The sequence below is a fragment of the Eupeodes corollae genome, chromosome 3 (assembly GCF_945859685.1).
Source record: "Eupeodes corollae chromosome 3, idEupCoro1.1, whole genome shotgun sequence".
Taxonomy (NCBI): domain Eukaryota; kingdom Metazoa; phylum Arthropoda; class Insecta; order Diptera; family Syrphidae; genus Eupeodes; species Eupeodes corollae.
In genome coordinates, this window is record NC_079149.1 from 115,511,411 (window position 1) to 115,530,226 (window position 18,816).

Consider the following 18,816-nt stretch of genomic DNA (forward strand, 5'->3'; position numbering starts at 1 on the left):
AAAGAAAGAGAAAACAAGAGGAAAAGTTAGGATTACATGACGAAGTTCTATATGTACATATATTTGACTCTATCTTCTCAGTTCTTCTATTCAACATTATAATGAAATAAGGAAAGCGAACACAAAAACAAAATTGTGGTGTCTAAAGGTCAGATCTGTAAAGTAATTTGTATGTCTAAAATATATGTATTAAAAACAAAGAAGCAACCGTTTTCGCTTTGTTTGCTTTTGAGTTTAAAATGATAAGCAACAGTTTGCTATCTGATTTGCCTTCTTAGTGCATTTAGAATGCAACAAATTTGTAATAGGTACTAAAAGAACATTAGCACTTTAAACACAACAACTTATGTAATTATTTCGTCTAGAAAATTCGTGAAAGAAATGTAGAAGAAATGTCAAAATTGACATTTGAATTCCTCCACAGCGTACCTATGGGATTTTGTAATCGGTGTGAATATTTTTGAAACTAGTAGACTTGATACCAATATCGTAACCTTCTGCTTGTTTAACATTTATTGTTTACCACTTATTTGTTTTTATTTTCTAAATCGTGACGTTTACTTTAAATAACTTTTTTCGGTTAATTAGAACTTTTGTTTTTCTGTTTCCTGGAAGTTCATGTGTGTTGGTAAGATTTTCTACAGAAGATGAAAGTAAGACCTGGTTCACACTTGTAGTTTTTAAAACGTAGTCATTTTTCCATCTATTGAAGTTTTTGCTTTTTCTAAGACCAAATCTTAATTATTTCCTTTTTTCCTTATTTTAAGAGATAATTATTTATAGAACGAAGACGAAATGAGCCGTTTTTAACCACTCAATTCCGTAACATATCATAACTTTGTTTATTTAAGCTAATTTTTTCATGATATCAAGTCAAATCTTTAAATATATCAACAAAAATATGTTATAAAAGTTCTGGGGGTTGATTTTTTTTAGCGCAAATGTTCATATCATTTGCCTTGAAACAACTCTCATATTTCACTCTTTTAAAACGCTTGAGGAATACACTGGATTTTGGAACGTTTCCTTTGCACTCTCAAACTTTGATGTGTTGTTTTTGTGTACAATCGTTTGACTTATTCTTTCTAAATTAAGGTAAAGGAAGCTTACAGAATTTGGCACAGAGGGGTGGCAGTTCAACGAATGAATTATTATTTATTGTAAATACAGAATCTGTGTGATGTGCACCACACATAGTGTTGCAGAACTTTGAACAAAGTTTTCAGTTTTCTGCAACGAGTCTTGGTAACGGGTCTTAAAGACGCGATGTTCTTCTAGAGTTTCGTGTTTTATTTGTTCGGATGTTATTTAATAGCGGATACGGAAAACGTTTCTTTCTCAACTCACTACACGAAAACAGTGCATTTCAGGATGGACTTGAGGAATGCAATAATTGTTGTTCTGCAGTATTTTATCTAATCAATGGTAGGTTTAAATTGTTCTTGTTGTTGTGTTTTGTGTGAAGTTTTTAAACAATCGATTCAACATACAACAAAGTACATGTTTGTGGTTTCAGTGACTCGTTGTTTTCTCCAATTAATTCAGTTTTGACCTACTCTAGTTGGACATCACCTTTATACAAAGAAGTACTTACTTCGACTTAAGTGAGTGATTGCGACTACATATTATCTACATATACTTCGTTCTTCTACTAAAGGTGGAATTCGTTAAAAAGTGTACTTATTTTATTTATTTTGACTTGAAAAGAAAATCGAAGTTGAAGGTGTGTATTGTTGTGTGTTGTCATGCAAACAAGCAATTTTATTGTTGTGTAAGGACTGCGGAAGAAATTATTATGCCTACATAAGTTCGTGTTAACGTTGGTTGATTCCTTGGCTATAGGTTAGAGTTCATTGTCCTGATGGTGTTTTGACTTTTATGTGGCTATAAGAAGCCAGATATTAAATACTCGTGCTGTGGAAATCAATGCGTGATATATTAAAATTTAATGTGTTAGAAAGTTAATTTGAATTTGTAATTTTAAAAGAAGTCAAATGTTATATTTTCTTAAAAATCATTTTGCTAATGCGGTATAAATGGAAACACTTAAGAGAACATTAAGTTTTAATTATATAATGAGGTAAATGACAGCAAAAGATAAAAACGATTTTATGAAGAATATTTCATGGTTGATTCCTAGAAGCCAAATATAAATATTTAAAAATGCAAATTACCTATTTTCAATTTTAAATAATCGTTGTGACTTAGAGTGACTGCTAACCCCAAATTATGTTTTTCATTATATATTAATTCGATAATTATTTTTAAGCTTATTAAAATCCGTTCAATCTTATCAATAATTCTTTTAAATTAGAATTATTCAAAAGTAACTTTCACTTGTTTTGTGTTCTTAAAATATTGTTAACACTTTTTATTTTGAGTTGTTCATGAACCGATATGAATAGAAATAATATGATTAACCTATTTTTTTTATTTCTTAAACTATTATTAAAATCATTCAATAAAAAAAGAAAACATTTATTAAATACTTTAATCCTTCAAAATGATCAAGGTAGTTAAAACTAACTTGAAAACGATCAACATTTAAAGTTAAGCGCAGTTCACAAAAACAGCTTCTGATCCTTAAGTATTTAATACATTTTGTTAATTAAATTTATTTTGCTAATAAAAATAAACCCAAATTCACCCATCTCTAATACCCCGCAACCATTTTTAATTTAAGGAATTTCGCTGTGGTTTATGACAACCTGTCATAAACAGAACAAAAATATTAAAATAAGTTACCCATAATTGCTCAATAGGTCAAGTATTGATTTTGTATATCTACATAGAAGAATAGAAGTTTAAACAAACCACGTTTGCCATATATTCATTCATTTGTGATTTCAAGATAGTGGCGCTGGTTATTGACACCTGTCAAACTAAGTTGTCAGTTTAAGTGCCATATAATATTAGTTGAATGTTAGCTATTTACAATATTGATACACTTAACAATCCAACAATGCTTTAAAATTATTAAAAAATATTACAAAAGTGGTAATTGACACTTTTCGGGCACTACGTGGTGAGTCTTGCTTATGATCCGAATTTACCTATAGAACGTGTTGCACACATTTTCTTGGCCGATGTTTATAGATCATGACTTGAACGAACCGTGGTTTCATCCTTATAGAGCTTTAATAAGGGTTCATATAGTTTTCAGCACGTGATGGTAAGTGCGTTACTGTCCTGACAGAGTTTGTGAATTCAATTTCTGTCTGTACTACGTAAAGTTTTTATTTCGAGGTATTGACAGCTCCTCCAAGAGTAATTCTTGTCATGAAAAGTGCTTTCTCAAAATATACGTTCGGGTTCGTAATAAAAATTGTAGCTCTCTTCCACGGGTTTTTGATGTTGCACACCTGCAGCGATGCAAAAAACAATCTGATTTCCAAAATTAGCTCATATGTGATTTTTCAATAAGCGGTTTCATTTTGTTTATGTGTATTGTCTATATCATTTCGTTTTTAGTAACGAAATAGTTTTTACTTGTCAAATATAAAACAGCTTCAAAAGTGACACCTATCCATATACAAGGCTATTCAAAATAAAACCATCTCATTGAAAATCCTTTATTTTTTTGTTTTGTATCGCGGCTTCTTTTTATGTCTGGTTTTAAGTTTATTTACACTTCACCTCTACCCATTAAACTTATTTAAAAGTAGGGAATAGTGTCATAAGAAGCAGAAGGTATAAATATTCGATAAAGTCAAATTCTAATCGAAGCAGACCGCATACCGTATTCATTATTATGTATACAAGCAAAAAAGGGGTTAAGATGCTCTTATTACTTTCTTGCATGTAACATGTGTCAGCTTTTAAGAGAGTCCTTTTGTTTTTCGTGTGTCGTTAGGTTTTGTTTTTACATCGAAGACAACCTTCGAGTAATATTTTCCATTAATTAAAAAAATATATATTCTGAAGAAAACAAAAATAAAAAATAACATAAAACACCGAGAGTGACACCAATATGTACCTGAGTTTGTTTTTTCCTTTTAATTTTGTCAAACCATTTGGTATGCAAATGTGTCTAAGAAATTGATTTTTACCTTTTTTAGTCTTTCTTTTTTTTTAATTTGAGTGTTTCGTGCAAAATATTTACTTTTTAAATTTAATCTGCATTATTTTTATGTTTTATTTGTTTAGATTAAAAAAAAAGAAATATTATGGAAAACAAAAACAAATATAAAACTCGAAAGAAATTTGTCTTCGTCGTTAAATAGCCATACAAAGATTAAATAGACGCGTTAGTTACATGGCTGGACTTAATAAGATAGAGTATACTCATACTCAATCGGAAGAACGCCAATTATTTTTGTTTTCATAAATAGCAGGAATTTTAATACGACAATGATCCGGAGAAACCATTTTATTTGTGTGGAATTAAAGAAAATATTATTTTGTCATTTAATTTAATTTACTTAAGTCTTGCCTTGAACATTTTCGAAAACTTTTAATCGCATCACTCGCTTTAAATTGCTTAAGATGTCTGAAAGTGACCTCTTAAATCTTTTTGGGCTTGAATTGTGTTGAGCTAATGTCCATCAGTCATCACATAACTCTAACACTCTTCCAGGCAGAATTAACATCAAAATATGAAATGTTGTTAAAAAAAAGAATCAAGTTCTCTAGAACTCCTGGTCTACTTAAATTGTATGTGAAGTCTAATCTCAAAGGCTTATTTTAGAAATAACTTTTGTGACGCAAAAAATGTTCTACAACTTTTCGCGTAAAAGTTATACTTTGAGATCGAAACCTAGATCTTTGGCATACGCTTTAGAACGGAAAAGATTTCATACTTTTTTAGTAGAAGGTAAAAAATGAGTAACGAAGGGATATTTACCTTCTACAAAATCCAGCCGATATATCATATCCCCTTGTTTCTATCCAGGCACGGCCACGCCTACCATCCTTATTTTGCAGAGGAATAAATTAACTTACTTACTTACTTAATAAATAATAAATAAATTAACTGTCACACTCAATTTGCTTATTGAGGAACTACCAAGTACATTCATACATTTACTTCATAAAATTAATAAATTATAAAATCACACGAACAAATATTTCATAGTACAAAATAAGTTCACCATGGCGTATACGTACTTTTATTATTATAAATAACTTTCCAATAAGAGGTTTCATTTTGAATTGCCCACAATTTGGACAGCTGTAACTTTTGAAGCTCTCATATTTTGACTTTTGACAAGTAAATGGTACGCCATTACTAAAAATGTCATGTTCCAACAACTGCAAAATGATGAAAAATGTATTTGAGTTTCCAGCTTACCGTCTATCATTCTGAGGTCTTTCCGCCTTATTGTACTCGATTATACGTCAGACCCAAGAATTTCGCTAGCTTAAAACCTATGCATTTCTTCAACACTGGAAAGGATTCTTTTTTTGTTTAAATACTTTTTTCAATGCCCAATATTCTCAATAGAGCCTTAAATATAGCAGCTTTCATTTTAGAATATTAAATTAATATCTTCTGGTATAGTCACTTAACTTCATATGTAGTTTTTAGTCGTTAATAAATGAAAAACTTTGGTAAATTAAAAAGTAGAACAAAAACTTAGTATAAAGTTAACTTCAAGCAGCTATACATGATATTGCAGTTGAAGTTTAAAACTTAAACTTTTCGTAGCATTAAAGTCGAAAATGAGTCACCATCACGACACGGCTCTGAAAACAGTAAAATAAAAAAAATAATACCAAAACTAACCCAAGAACTGGCAATCTACAAATTGTCTGTTTTCATTTGGAATTTCTTCACTTTCAAGTCACCACCGTTTATACTTAGAGAGCATTGTACAAGTATAAAAAAATGACCTATTTTGTAACTCATGTTATAGTTGGTATATATTATATATATTGTATTAAGAACTGTGCATTTGGCTAAATGCCAAGTTTATTCAAATGACAATGATGAGGAAATATCCCTCTCTACCTGAGTCGATGACAAAATCTTGTGGAAATTCTTCCTGAAAAGGAAATAAATGAACAAAAAATATAAATTTTTATATTTTCTATGCGAATCTAGAATTTTAGCCATGAAATATTTTATTTCCTATTTTTGTTTTGTCACTTTTGTTTTAATTTCTTAAGTCAACCTATAAAAAGGTATGACTATGACTTTGGGTACCGTTATTTTTTTTTTTTTGGAATCGTGCCTAGCCCTAAATGGTTCTAAATGCCTTAATGAAGATTTTAAAACAACAGCCTAGAAAATAATTAGTTCGATGTTATTTTTCTTTTTCCTTTTGGGGGTATATGGTCTAGAATCTTGATTCCAGCCAGCCAGCCAGCCAGCCAGAGTCAGAGTCAGAGCGCCAGCAACAAGATTTATGATTTGTTTGTGAGCTGTTTATTAAAACGGATGAATGGGCTTTTGTTTGCATATCATCATCACCATCATTGTGCAGTCAAGAGCCTTCAGGCTTCTTTTAACCATATTTCAATGTAACTGTAAATTTATGAGAATTTTCTTTTCTGCATTTTTGTTTTGCACTATGCCCATAGTGGAAATAGAGCTTTAAACAAAAAGTAGCTTTGCTTCGTTCTTAAGAAAGGAACAATGGTGGTATACAATTGAATGATATTTTACATAGAATTTCTTAACAAATTAAAGTAAAATATGATGCAGAATTTGAAGGTGGTTGCATTTAATTGTTATTGTTATTTCGTACATCAAAGAATTAATAAAGGTGGATAGAAGTGACATTCAAAAAATAATAACAAGTAGTTTTCTGATTGATACATTAATTATAGTAAATTATACCTTGATTCCGAAGAAGTTATTTAGATTTTTGTATTAGTTTAAATGTTGTCTATTAGAAAAATGTAATAAATTTGGTAGCCCTTAATTTGGAGATTTTTACTCTCTTAAGTAATAGATCCTTTCATACCTGTTGTTGTGTGAAGAGTTCTTCGATAAGGTTAGATTTATGTTAGAATAGAATAGAGTAGGACTTGAGTTTTTTCAACATTATTTAGTGCTACGGAACAAAAAGGTTCACCGATAGTATTGTTGTACATATTCGAATTAAAGGGGATTACGTAATATAACAACATCATTTGATAACTTTTCGGACAGAGTTCAAATACTGCTTGATGGGATATATCTGTGATTTTTGAACTCTGCAAGATAAATCTCAATAGTGTTTATATGCCAGATGTTTGCAGCCTTTAACACACATCCACACTTTGTCATGCATAACTTCATAACGCTGGAAATGCAAAATCACGAATGAGGGTCTCACTAATATCATTTTAGAAGAATTAGGGACTCGGTGCCACGTCACCATTCCAGGTTCTTTCAAAATAAGTATGGGCTAATATTGTATGATATTAGGTGTGTTATCAATTTTATTATTTTCCTTAAATTTAAGTGGACTACAACTTACCTTCCTTTTTAGACCACTTGATATTTCAAAAGCATTTGATAGGGTTTAGCATCAGGCTCTTCTAATCGAAAATGCGAGCCTTAGGTTTGCATGAATCCCTCCTTCATTGGATTAGTAATTACCTTTCGAATCGTTCAATACAAGTTATATTGAATATATTCAAGTCTGAAAACCACAAAATAAGTGCTGGTGTGCCCCATGGCTCTATTTCATCTCCAACACTCTTTCTTATTTTTATTAATAATCTCCTATCTGCAACTTCTATTTCAATACATTGTTTCGCTGACGATAGTACTCTTAGCTTTTCATATTATCATATTCGTTTTCAGATTCACATCCATCTTCTTCGGATGTGGAACTGCAACGACAAAATATGATAAGCTCATTAAATTCCAACCTAAACAGAATTGTACCACGTTGAATTTAATGCTTCGAAAGCCCAATGATGTCTTGTATCGTTAAAGCGAGTTATACCCCCTTTGCCATTATCCTTATATGGCAGTTGCATCAAGGAGACTAGGAGACTGAACATCTCGATATTCTCGGTATGTGCATTAAATTAATATACCCAACTTCGGTCGTACTGTCAAGTACAGAGATTCGTTCTTTAGTCGTACTATGAGAATATGGAATGTTTTACCACACTCTGTCTTTACCAGCCATTGTAATATTCAGGAATTCAAAACCAATGTGCACCAACACCTCCTTTTAACCCCTCTCTCACTTTCCTAGTGCTCACACTGTGTCTACATAATAAGGGTAGTATTATGCCCTTGAGTGTGCGCTTATTATATAAAAAAAACGTTATTAGTTCATATGCACATAGTCCAAAATAAAATATTTATTAATAATAACAATATATTATAAACAAGCCTTTTAAAAATCACAATCACAGTTTTTTAAAATTTGGTAAAAAGATGAAGTTGGAAAGTAACTTTTATTCCTAATACTTTTTTCCAAAAAAACACTAAAATTAGGCTGATGTGAGGAGACTCTTTGGACTATGCGTACATAAGTACACTAATGGGCTAAAATAGGTGGTTTAAAAAAATAAAGTATTTTATATGTCGTAAACTTAATTTTTTAAACACAAATTTAGAACGAGGCAATATATTCAGTTTTTGAACAATCATTAATTTCGAACATGGAACTTAACCTTCAATCATGAGAACAGAAAATACCAACACATTATTATGTATACCTAGCAAAACAAAAGTTTCCTTACATTATACAAATTCATTATGAGTAGTGTGTTGTATGGAAATGCAGTTTTACATATTTTTCTTTTTTTTACGAAACTGTAAATAAAGATTTTAGCTTTTTATTGAATGTAAAAAAAATAATTAGATAATTATTTTATTTATTTTCCTCTTCGGATGTGGAACTGCAACGGCAAAATATGATTAGCTCATTAAATTCCGACCTACACAGCATTGTACAATGGGGAATAAAAAATCGTGTGGAATTTAATGCTTCGAAAACGCAATGCTGTCTTGCTTCGTTAAAGCGAGATAAACCGTCTTTGCCACTATCTATGAGTGGCACTTGCATCAACGAAACAGAAAATCTTGACATCCTCGGAATGTGCATCAGCAACCACCTTTTGTGGAGCGATCACATACGCGATGTTGCCAAAAATGCCGCAAGATGTCTAGGTTTTCTGAGACGTTGCAAGAAATTTTTTTCTCCGTCTGATCTGGCTACAATCTACAAAACCTATATACGTCCGAAACTTGAATATAACTCTCATCTCTGGGCTGGTGCTCCAGTAACTTATTTAAGCCTCTTGGACAGTATTCAAAAAAGAGCTTTTAAAATGATTGGTGACATAAACACCATCAACTCGTTTACATCACTCGAACATCGACGCAAGGTTTCTTGCCTCACCCTTTTTTACCGTTATTTTAACGGACTATGCTCTAGTGAAATAGCCAGTTGCATTCCTCCCCTTAACCCTTTCAACCCGGAATGCTGTTATTAAAATAACATGAAATATTTTTTGTTGATCCGATCAAATGATTAAATCTTAGTATATTTCCAACAAAAAAGTTCCAAAAATATCCATAGGGGGCGCTGGGTGGGCTGGGACACATATGTCCCACACGGCTTTTTGAGTGGGACATATTTGTCCCATTAGGCTATTATAAACCAAGATTCAGAAAAATTATTTTCTAAGTAATGTTTTTTATTAGTTCATTTTGTTTATAAATGGTGGAAAAATGAAAGAAAAAATAAATATGAATTCATGTAAAAGAAATTAAAAATATACAAAAATAAATATATGGATCTTTTCACTTATGATAGCTGGCGAAGCAATCTTTGCAGAGCGGAATTTGGCACTCTTCGCATATAGTTTTAGTGCGTCTCTCTCGTTTGTTGGCACTGCAATTAGTGCAACGCCTCCTAGTAGGTCCCTCCACAGGAAGATGCACTGCAGACATCCGTTTTCTCTTTCTGGATATGCATCCAGATCTGGATGAGCGATAAATCTTTGCTGTGAGCTTTCCTTCGGCTATTAGATCTTCTGCCAAATTAACAAGACATCCTATCAAAGGTGTTTTTGTGCGGGAAAGTTGTGAATGAATAATGTTTGAATTTACAACACTCATCATCAAGAGCCTATAAAAAACTTTTTTCCACCATTTTGTAGATTTCCTGTCTACCTCGTACAACCCTGCTAGTTGGTCGGCCCGATCAACCCCACCCATTATCTCTCTATAGAATTTGATAAGTTCAGGACATGGTATGGTTATTTGTTCTCCGTTCTTTTGCTTTTTATTGACTTCGACGACATTTGCAGTATGACAGTTGCTCAGAACGGATACCTCCTTAGTGTCGTGCCATTTTACGAACATTAGTCCTGTATTGCTGGCCTTGAAAGCTGATTCACCTTTTTTTAATTTTTGATGAATAATCGGTAAGCCCTTGCGGTTAGTCATAATAGTACCAAGAGCAGCTTGTTTCAGGCTTTCAAGCAAATGTATACTTGTAAAAAAGCGATCGAAACAAAGTGTAACGTCTTTCTCCTTGATTGTCTCTGCCAGCGTATTTACAACACGTTCCCCTAAGGTTCCTTTTAATGCCTGTTCTTCACGACCGCTGTAAATATTGAAGTCATACGTATAACCACTCAAAGCATCGCAACGCAGCCACATTTTTATTCCACGTTTGGTAGGCTTTAGTGGCATGTACTGCTTCAGCGATGAACGGCCTTTGAACTTGGTCATAGACTCGTCAATGCTCTGGAAGGGGCTGTCTTGTCTTGCTTTCAAGAACCGGTGCTTCAAGCATTCTACTATATCATCAATGTAATACGTTTTTCCTGCTCCATCAGGCTTTTCTGGCGGGGCGAAATACATTTTTGAAATAAGCAAAACAAACCGATCCCGTGAAATTGCATTTTGTATTGCCTCATTTCTAAGCGAGACATTTTTAGACCAATAATCTTTGGTAGAAGGCACTCTGTTGTAGGACATAATTAGCATGCACCCAATAACAATTTTTATTTCTCCCTCATCAGTTAGTTTTATTTTGGTTGTACGTTTTTTCTTTTGCATAATCTGAAGGCGCTCATTAGTGCATTGAGCAATGTAATTGAAAAGGCTTTGAGGGAAGATTTTTTTAAAAATTACCAGTGAGGTGTCAACACGATTGAAGTCGTCATTTACAATTGAATCGCGGTAAGAACTAACCTTCAGTCGGGGCTCAAAAGACGGTTCGGGATTTGACCAAAAAGTGGGAACATTTTGGTCATTTTCACTTGATTCTGAAGAAGTTTCATTATCGTCTTCTGTATTAAAATCATCGTCTGGTGGTTCAAAAACGCTTTCACTACCACTGAAATCTCCATCATCCTCATCATCGGAAAACGTTATGTCAGACACAGCTTGATTTGACGCAGCTCTTTTGGCCATTTTATTTGCTGTAAATAATTTTTTCGGAAATCACATTTATTAGAAAACTAGCTACAAAATAACTAACGGGATATATTTGTCCCACATATGTATGATGGAAAAATACTAGCGGGACATATATAACCCATTTCACAATAATGATGAAAAAACTTGTAATATAACACAAATCTGAACAAACATAATTTTTACTGTATTCACAACAAATCAAATTACTTTTTTTTCACTTTTTATTCACAAATAACACTAAGAAATACTTAATTTAATTTTCTTTCGCGAAAATTAGTTGTAAGACACAAAAACTGTAACCAAAAAAAAGTGACTGAACTTGCAAACATTTCCACAACTGCACCTCCAGTATGAAAAAACCCGTTAGAAATAGTAAATCTGCGAACTGAGACAAATTTCACACAAATCAGAAGTGTATTTAAAATTTCAGAGCAGTTTGAACTTTCGCTGGGACATATGTGGCCCAACAGGGTCGAAAGGGTTAAACAATTTAACCGTAATACCCGCGCTTCTAGGAATGCCCATCAGTTTACCCTTGAGCCCAACTTCGGACGTACTATGAAGTACAGAGATTCTTTTTTTAGCCGTACTACGCGAATGTGGAACGCCTTGCCACGCTCTATCTTTCCCTGTCATTGCAATGTTCAGAAATTTAAAACCAATGTACACCGACACCTCCTATCCAACCCTTCCCTCTTTTCCTAATGCTCACACTGTGTCTTTGGCATATTAAAGGTATAAAAAACCCTTTTAGTGTTTGCTAATTATAAAAAAAAAAAAAAAAAAAAAAAATTTTCCAATCAATTTTACCACAAAGTTGCCTTAATTGGCAGGCTATTTTTTGGCAGCTGGCCAATCAGATAATAACTGAAGTGAATGGTTTTGAAAAGTCTGTGGAAGTCAATTTGCAAAGAAAGGACTCTATGTATACTCCTTCAAACTTTGTCACCATAATGGTCATTTCAAATTTCATCACATAACATAATAGAGTTACCTACTTTTAAACTTAATTTTGTGTTGCATGAAATAAGATTAAAGTTTACATTGACGGTCATTCATAGTTAAAGTGACATCAGTGACTAAATAATTAATAAGAGACTTGACCAACACCCCAAAAACAATAAGGCTGTCTCAAACTGTTATTATGGACTTTTTTAAATTGGAAATTTGATTTTTTAATTATCTTTGAAATGCACACAAATCCGAAGGTTTAGCTCTGTATTGAGATTTTAAATTAAATATGTTCGAAAAAGAATAGCATAGTGACCTCAGTGGAAATTGAAACGAAACTATTGTCTTTTCAGAGTGGGAAAATGTTGAATGCAGTATCATAGTTTCAGTTTCGAAAACAGATGAGAGTTTCTTAATGAAGGCCAAATTTCAACTTCAACTATCTATTGATTGTTGACAATCGCAATACGAGTGATAACCTCGAAAATCGTACTCAGCGGATACAATTTTTCAATCAAAAATTACGATGAATTTTGATAGTAGATAGATATTACACATATACATATATATTAGGTTGTTTCTTTTCTGTTTTTGAGTACCAATGAATTTCCATACATTTTCTAACCAACATTGTTAAAGTATCGTAAACTTCAACGACAAATACTTGTAGTAGCCAAGGTGGTATCCGTCGTATACAAAGTGTGGGCAAATCCTCCGAGGGTCATCACCATCAACGACCCTCCCCTCTATAGGGATCACTCTCCCCAACACCTGGACAATTCGGGTCTCCATTTTTTTTTAATTTCATGATTATATGGCATGAAGTCGTTACCCCGTCTAGTGCTGCGGTAGCAAGAACCCCCCCGTCGACGAGCTAGTTCGTGCGAAAGCAAGCCTGCTAAACTACCGTGGCCTGGACACCCCCTCCTTTCTGCTACCAGGATCAGCCCCGGGAGCCTGTAGCCCGAGGTTGTAATGGTAGTTAGGAAGGAGAGGTTTACACCCAAGCGGGTTCGTTGCATACTTTAAACTTTAGCGGTATGGTTTTCAAATTGTGGCACTCATTATTCATGTGACAGAAAATTGAGAATTTTATTTTTTAAAAAAAAGGTTAAATAGACCGTTTGTTGAGAGTTAAACATAAAACGCATGAACACTTTTGTAGAGAATTTTTTGCCGTTTACTGTATTGAAATGACGATATATTGTAACTCTCAATGTAACTCAATTTTGGAAATGCAACCAGTTTTGTGTTTCAAGTGGTTTTAGTAAAACATAGACAATTTTGATGTTTTGTAGCCACTATTTTCGAATTTTAAGTCTTGTTTTTTTTTGACTTTTGGTTATCTTGCTGTCATGCTTTGTCTATTCAAATAGGATAATAAAAATGAGCAAAGGATGAACAAAAATAGTTAACTACTGGTTTATTTATTTTGTACTGACGTCAAAAATATATTAAGTAAAGGTTTAAAAGTTAAAAGAATTTAACTTATTAGGTTTGGTTTATTAAAAATGGCACTGTCGCATTTTGCTAACGTATTTTTTTTAGATTATTAAGGTATATTTGCCTGTCCTCTATTCATGTATTTTTCTTAAAGCTTCTTCCACAAACAATTGTTATATATTTTCCCTGGTTTCTTCATTATTATTCTATTCATTTGGGTTCTCATTTGCAAAATATACGACTTGAGACGTGCAAGAATCTTCAAAAATGAAAAAATAATATATAGACATGGACAAAAAAAACCTGACTTGTGCGAGTTCAACTCATTACCTTCGTTAATGAGGTTACGCAAAAAAGGAAAATTAAAAATTAAAAAAAAAACAACAATTAAAAATAAATACCAAATACATATATCTCCATACATAATAAATTCTTCATTCTCATTTTGTTGTTGTTTTCTTCAACATTTTCTTCAGTATTCATTTTTTCATTTTTGTTTGAAGCCAATATACATTTTTTTCCCGCCTATACTTTGTTAGGAGCACTGCGAAAGAAAATATAAATAACACCAGCTCATAGAGCAGAAACCATCACCTTTTAAGCGCAAGATTGCACCTTGTAATAGCTTATTTTACATCATGTGTATAGAGTGTATATAACCATATCCACCAGCCATCAGTCCAGTGTGCCCCTGCCTCTTTTCAAGAGAAGCTATGCTAAATAAGCTCTGAGAAATATATCCAACTATACTACACGAGCTAGTATTACGGATGACTGAAGTCAGATTCAATGAATTCCAAACAATTCAGGCATGAAATTCATTGTTTTATCATTTTTGTTGCAATTTCGCGCGCAACCAACGAAAAATACCACAAAAGAAACTCCAATTTCCCTACCCCCATCATCAAGTTTTAAACTTTGTAGCAGCTGAAAATATAATAAGCCTTTCTTTGATTTGTTTGCGTTTTGCAGTCTTTAAATCTTAACGGACCGTCAGCGAATGCAAACAAGTGTGTGTCCTCATCATTATCATCAACATCGAAGACTGGAACCCCAACTAGCCGAACACCAAAGACGCCAATTTTGTCAAGAACCCCACTCTCAACTGTGCCCGAATCGAAGCTAACACCCAAGACACCACCAGTGACCCCAGACTCGCCAAGCACATATCTCGATGATGATTTAGACTCACTGTATAGTTTCGCAACAACGACATCCGGCCGTTCGACAATGTCCTGCGAGCATCCTTATGTAGCAAGGTTTGTTTTAGAGTTCCCCATTGAACATGACATGAGTCTTTAAACTTTTTTGTTCTTATTTCAGGAATGGTACAACCTTTAGCGGGCGAAAGATGAAGTATGTCGTGCATTGTTCAAACTATGCAGGACAGATTGGTGAAGACTATTTGACTCCGACGCAACGTGCCCAGCGCCAAATCCGTCGGTTGAAAGAACTCTTATGTTCAGCTCGCCATGATCTGGAACAAAAAGATACCGAAATTCTTCGTTTAACCCGGGAAGTAGTCGAACTGAGATTGTTCAAGGCTTCCCTTTCATCACCAGAAGATCGTTCCAATTCCAGTGACGCGGTTACCGTCCGTGAGGCAGATCTGAAGACGTCCCAAGATGTTTCACCTATTGTCGATATGGTCGATGAAGGAGCCGCCGTCAAATCCAGCCCTAGGCACATTCCACACAACCAACACGGTGTTCAACATCATCATATTTGCCAATCGGAAATGCAAAGCTCCTACGCTGACTCGGGGCATTTTGAAGATCTGACCACATCTTCGGTTCACTCTAAAGATTCATCGTCATTTGCCCATCATCATACACATGATATTGCATGTGGCAGTGATGAGCCAAGTAGCTATGAAGAGCAACGCCAGGAGTTGATAAAGCTTTACGAAGAACGTATTGAGGAGCTTATCAAGACACAAGACTCAAGCACTAGTGATCTTAAAAGAACTCACAATGATAGAGTAGAGGCATTGTTGCAGAAATTGGCCGAATGCAATACCCGCTATGCAGATATTGTGCCTGATTATGAACATGCCAAGGAGCGAATTCGGGAATTGGAGAAGCAATTGGAAGATTTGCAGCGTAAGCTGGTCGAACAGGATGACAAACAAAATAAGATGTACTTGCATATGTACACACAAGGACAGGAGGCAGAGAGAATAGCTCGAGCTGATCATGTAAGTTTTTTTTCATTTTATTGTATTAACAAACATAAAATCTGGAGGGAAAGACTGTCAGGTGTTATTTATGAAGTTATATAAATTATGTCTGATCAAATGTCAAATTTCATCAGACAATCAAAAAGCACAGACAAAGATTTGTTTATGTTGAAGTATCCCCATCAATGAAATTTGAAAATCCTCATCGTTTCAGTGATCCCTGAAAGCTCAAATTTGGCCTCATCAAATTTAGAGTTCAGCTAATCGCAAAACATAATTTCCAATGAAAAATATGTTTCATGGGACATTTCCGACATTTATCAATCTTCTCAGTTTTTTAAAGTTCTGCATAAAATCTTCATTGAGTAAAGAGTTAATTGAAATAATTAATTGATAGAACTTAAGACTGAAAATAAAATTCAAGTATTTTGTGTTACAATATTTAAAATAAAATTGTAACCGCTTTATAAAATTGAAAATCAGTTAAATTTAACATTATATCAAATGTCTAAATGGTGAATTGGTTGGAAGCGGAAGGAATATAAGAGGTCTCTCGTTTGCATTCTCGCATAAGTGATGTGTTCAACACCTCATTTTGATATGGATTTGGACTGTTTAAGTTTCTGCAATAACCTTATCTTCAATTTTTGTTTTTTTTTTTTTTTATTTTCCTTCCAACTCTAGTTGTTTTCTATATTTTGTGTAAGGGTTTCTTTTGTAAATATATTTGAAAACTAATTTTATTTTACAGGCACTGGAATTGGCGCACAGAGCTCCAAATAAAGTTTCCATAACAGAACTGTTGCATCAACTCCAAAGTACACAAGATGAATTGGAAAACATTCGCGTAAGATTTTTCAAAATCTTTTTAATTCTTTTATCAATTTTATATTTTATTCTGCATTTTTCATTGTAAACGCGTCTTATAATCTCATATTATACATACCTACAAGCATTACGTCATATCTACTATAAAAAGTGTAATTGTTAAATTTATTTAATCATATATTTATATATATTTTATTTGAGTTCTGTTTTTTTTTTAAATATTTAATATACATAAATGTATACGTTATTTTGCAATATTTTCTATAACTTCATTATTTAATTAAAAAAACACACATAATCATTTTCAAACGAACACTATATTTGTCGTTGTCATTGGATTAAATATTCTCTTATAAACCCATTACCATTTTACTATAAAATATGCTTTCCTATAAATAAATGTTTTGTCTTAAGTTTATTTTTTTTATTACGATATTAATAATAATTAAATATTTATATTTTAAAACAAAATGCATAAGTTTGTTTCATTTACAAGGTTACGTTAATTAATTGCCTTAATTTTTTTTTATAAAATACGCTTGGTTTGCACACGTAGGTTAAAACAAATTCTGAATTTTAACAGTAAAATATAGGAGGGCATGGTTAAAAATCAAATTATATCAAAAAAAATAAATAACAATGATGATAACCGGGGATGTATATAAATTCATTTAAGTTATATTATGTTCAAAACAGTTTTTTATCGCATGTTTTTTTAATGATTTATAAATTTTAACAATTTTTCACAAAGATTCGGTAGATTTTATAATAATTTTTTTAACACTTCTTTTACTTTTTTTTTGTTTAACAGTAAAACAAATTAAACTAATTTATTTCTATCGAAAAAAATATCTATGTATGTGTATTTTATAGGCAGCAGAATGTAGAACACAATGCGGCAGTAATCATGCTCTCCTTACTGCAAAAGAGGCTATTTCTTTGTGGGTACTTGGCGCGAGGAAGGTTTGTAATACCAATGGAACATTGTTTTTTTTATTTAAACAAATTTCTTTTATGATTTTATTACACACCCTAAATTTTAAATACTTTTGGAAAAAAAATTGTATGATAATTTAGTGGGAAGATTTTACGATAAAAAGGGAACAGCAATTAATATTTAAGTTTTTTTTTATTTATATGTTTGTAAAAATTAGAAGTATGATAACCTAATTTTTGTTTTATGGTTGAATGTTTGGTGTAAGGAGCTCGCGTCAAATAGCTTTTGGTGCAATCAATGTTATTCGCTCATTTTGTTACACTAATTCATTAATGTTGGTGATGGAAGCATTAATTGTTATGGTTTGGAATTTTTTAATTTTTAATTTAATGAATTGATCATATCATTTGGAATTTATATCAAAATCCAATCCGATAGAATTTCAAACCTCCAATTTTAGCACGGGCTTACACGGACATAAACACTCGTAAACATTTAGTGACACTCTTGTGAATTCTAGGTCTGTTCCATTTCTTTGGATTTGTGATATTTGCTGTGTTTTTAACGAAAAACCAAGTAAATTCAATGTAAAAGAATAGAACTCTTATTTTGTTTCGAAAATTATACTACGACAGAAATTATAGAATTGACTGAACCAAAATCCATATAAGCATACAATTCTTTTGCTGTTGGTTGAACGCACATAATTTTGTGATCTATTTTACCAAAATGATTACGAACTTTTTGAGTTCTAAAAATTTCTATTTACATATATTTATTTTGATCTGCTGATATGTCCACAGAGTTCCCATAAACTGACTTTTTGAAGATGATTAATTTTGACATCTCATTATTAAATTTTTCTTCCCACTTTATACATATGTATGTGAAAGTGAGAAAAACATTTGTATTTAAATATGAGATGAAGTGAGATAAAATGATGAAAAGTCAAAATGAGTTGCCGAAACAGAGTCCACTACGAACACTGCCTTAAAAATTAAGACTGACGAATTTTGAAAACGTCAAAATTCAAAAGAAATTATATAATAGAAAACTTTGGAATCTCTGTAAGAAATGATAAATATTCTGCGACAGCAACAAATTTTCATCGATCAAAAAGATGTGTTATCCAGATCCAGGGGCTAAACAAGC

General features: G+C 32.5%; 1 protein-coding gene across 3 annotated transcripts in view; it reads left to right on the forward strand.

Moving 5' to 3' along the window:
* Positions 1-18,816, forward strand: part of LOC129949214 (protein quick-to-court) — a 38,813-nt gene that overhangs the window by 17,981 nt on the left and 2,016 nt on the right. For 2 of the 3 annotated variants that reach the window (XM_056060521.1, XM_056060522.1), the window contains exons 3-6: positions 14,693-14,979; positions 15,044-15,917; positions 16,651-16,746; positions 17,601-17,690. In XM_056060521.1, coding sequence (XP_055916496.1) covers positions 14,693-14,979; positions 15,044-15,917; positions 16,651-16,746; positions 17,601-17,690 — 1,347 coding nt within the window. The remainder of the gene's footprint in view (positions 1-14,692; positions 14,980-15,043; positions 15,918-16,650; positions 16,747-17,600; positions 17,691-18,816) is intronic. The other variant, XM_056060523.1, reaches the window with a different exon arrangement.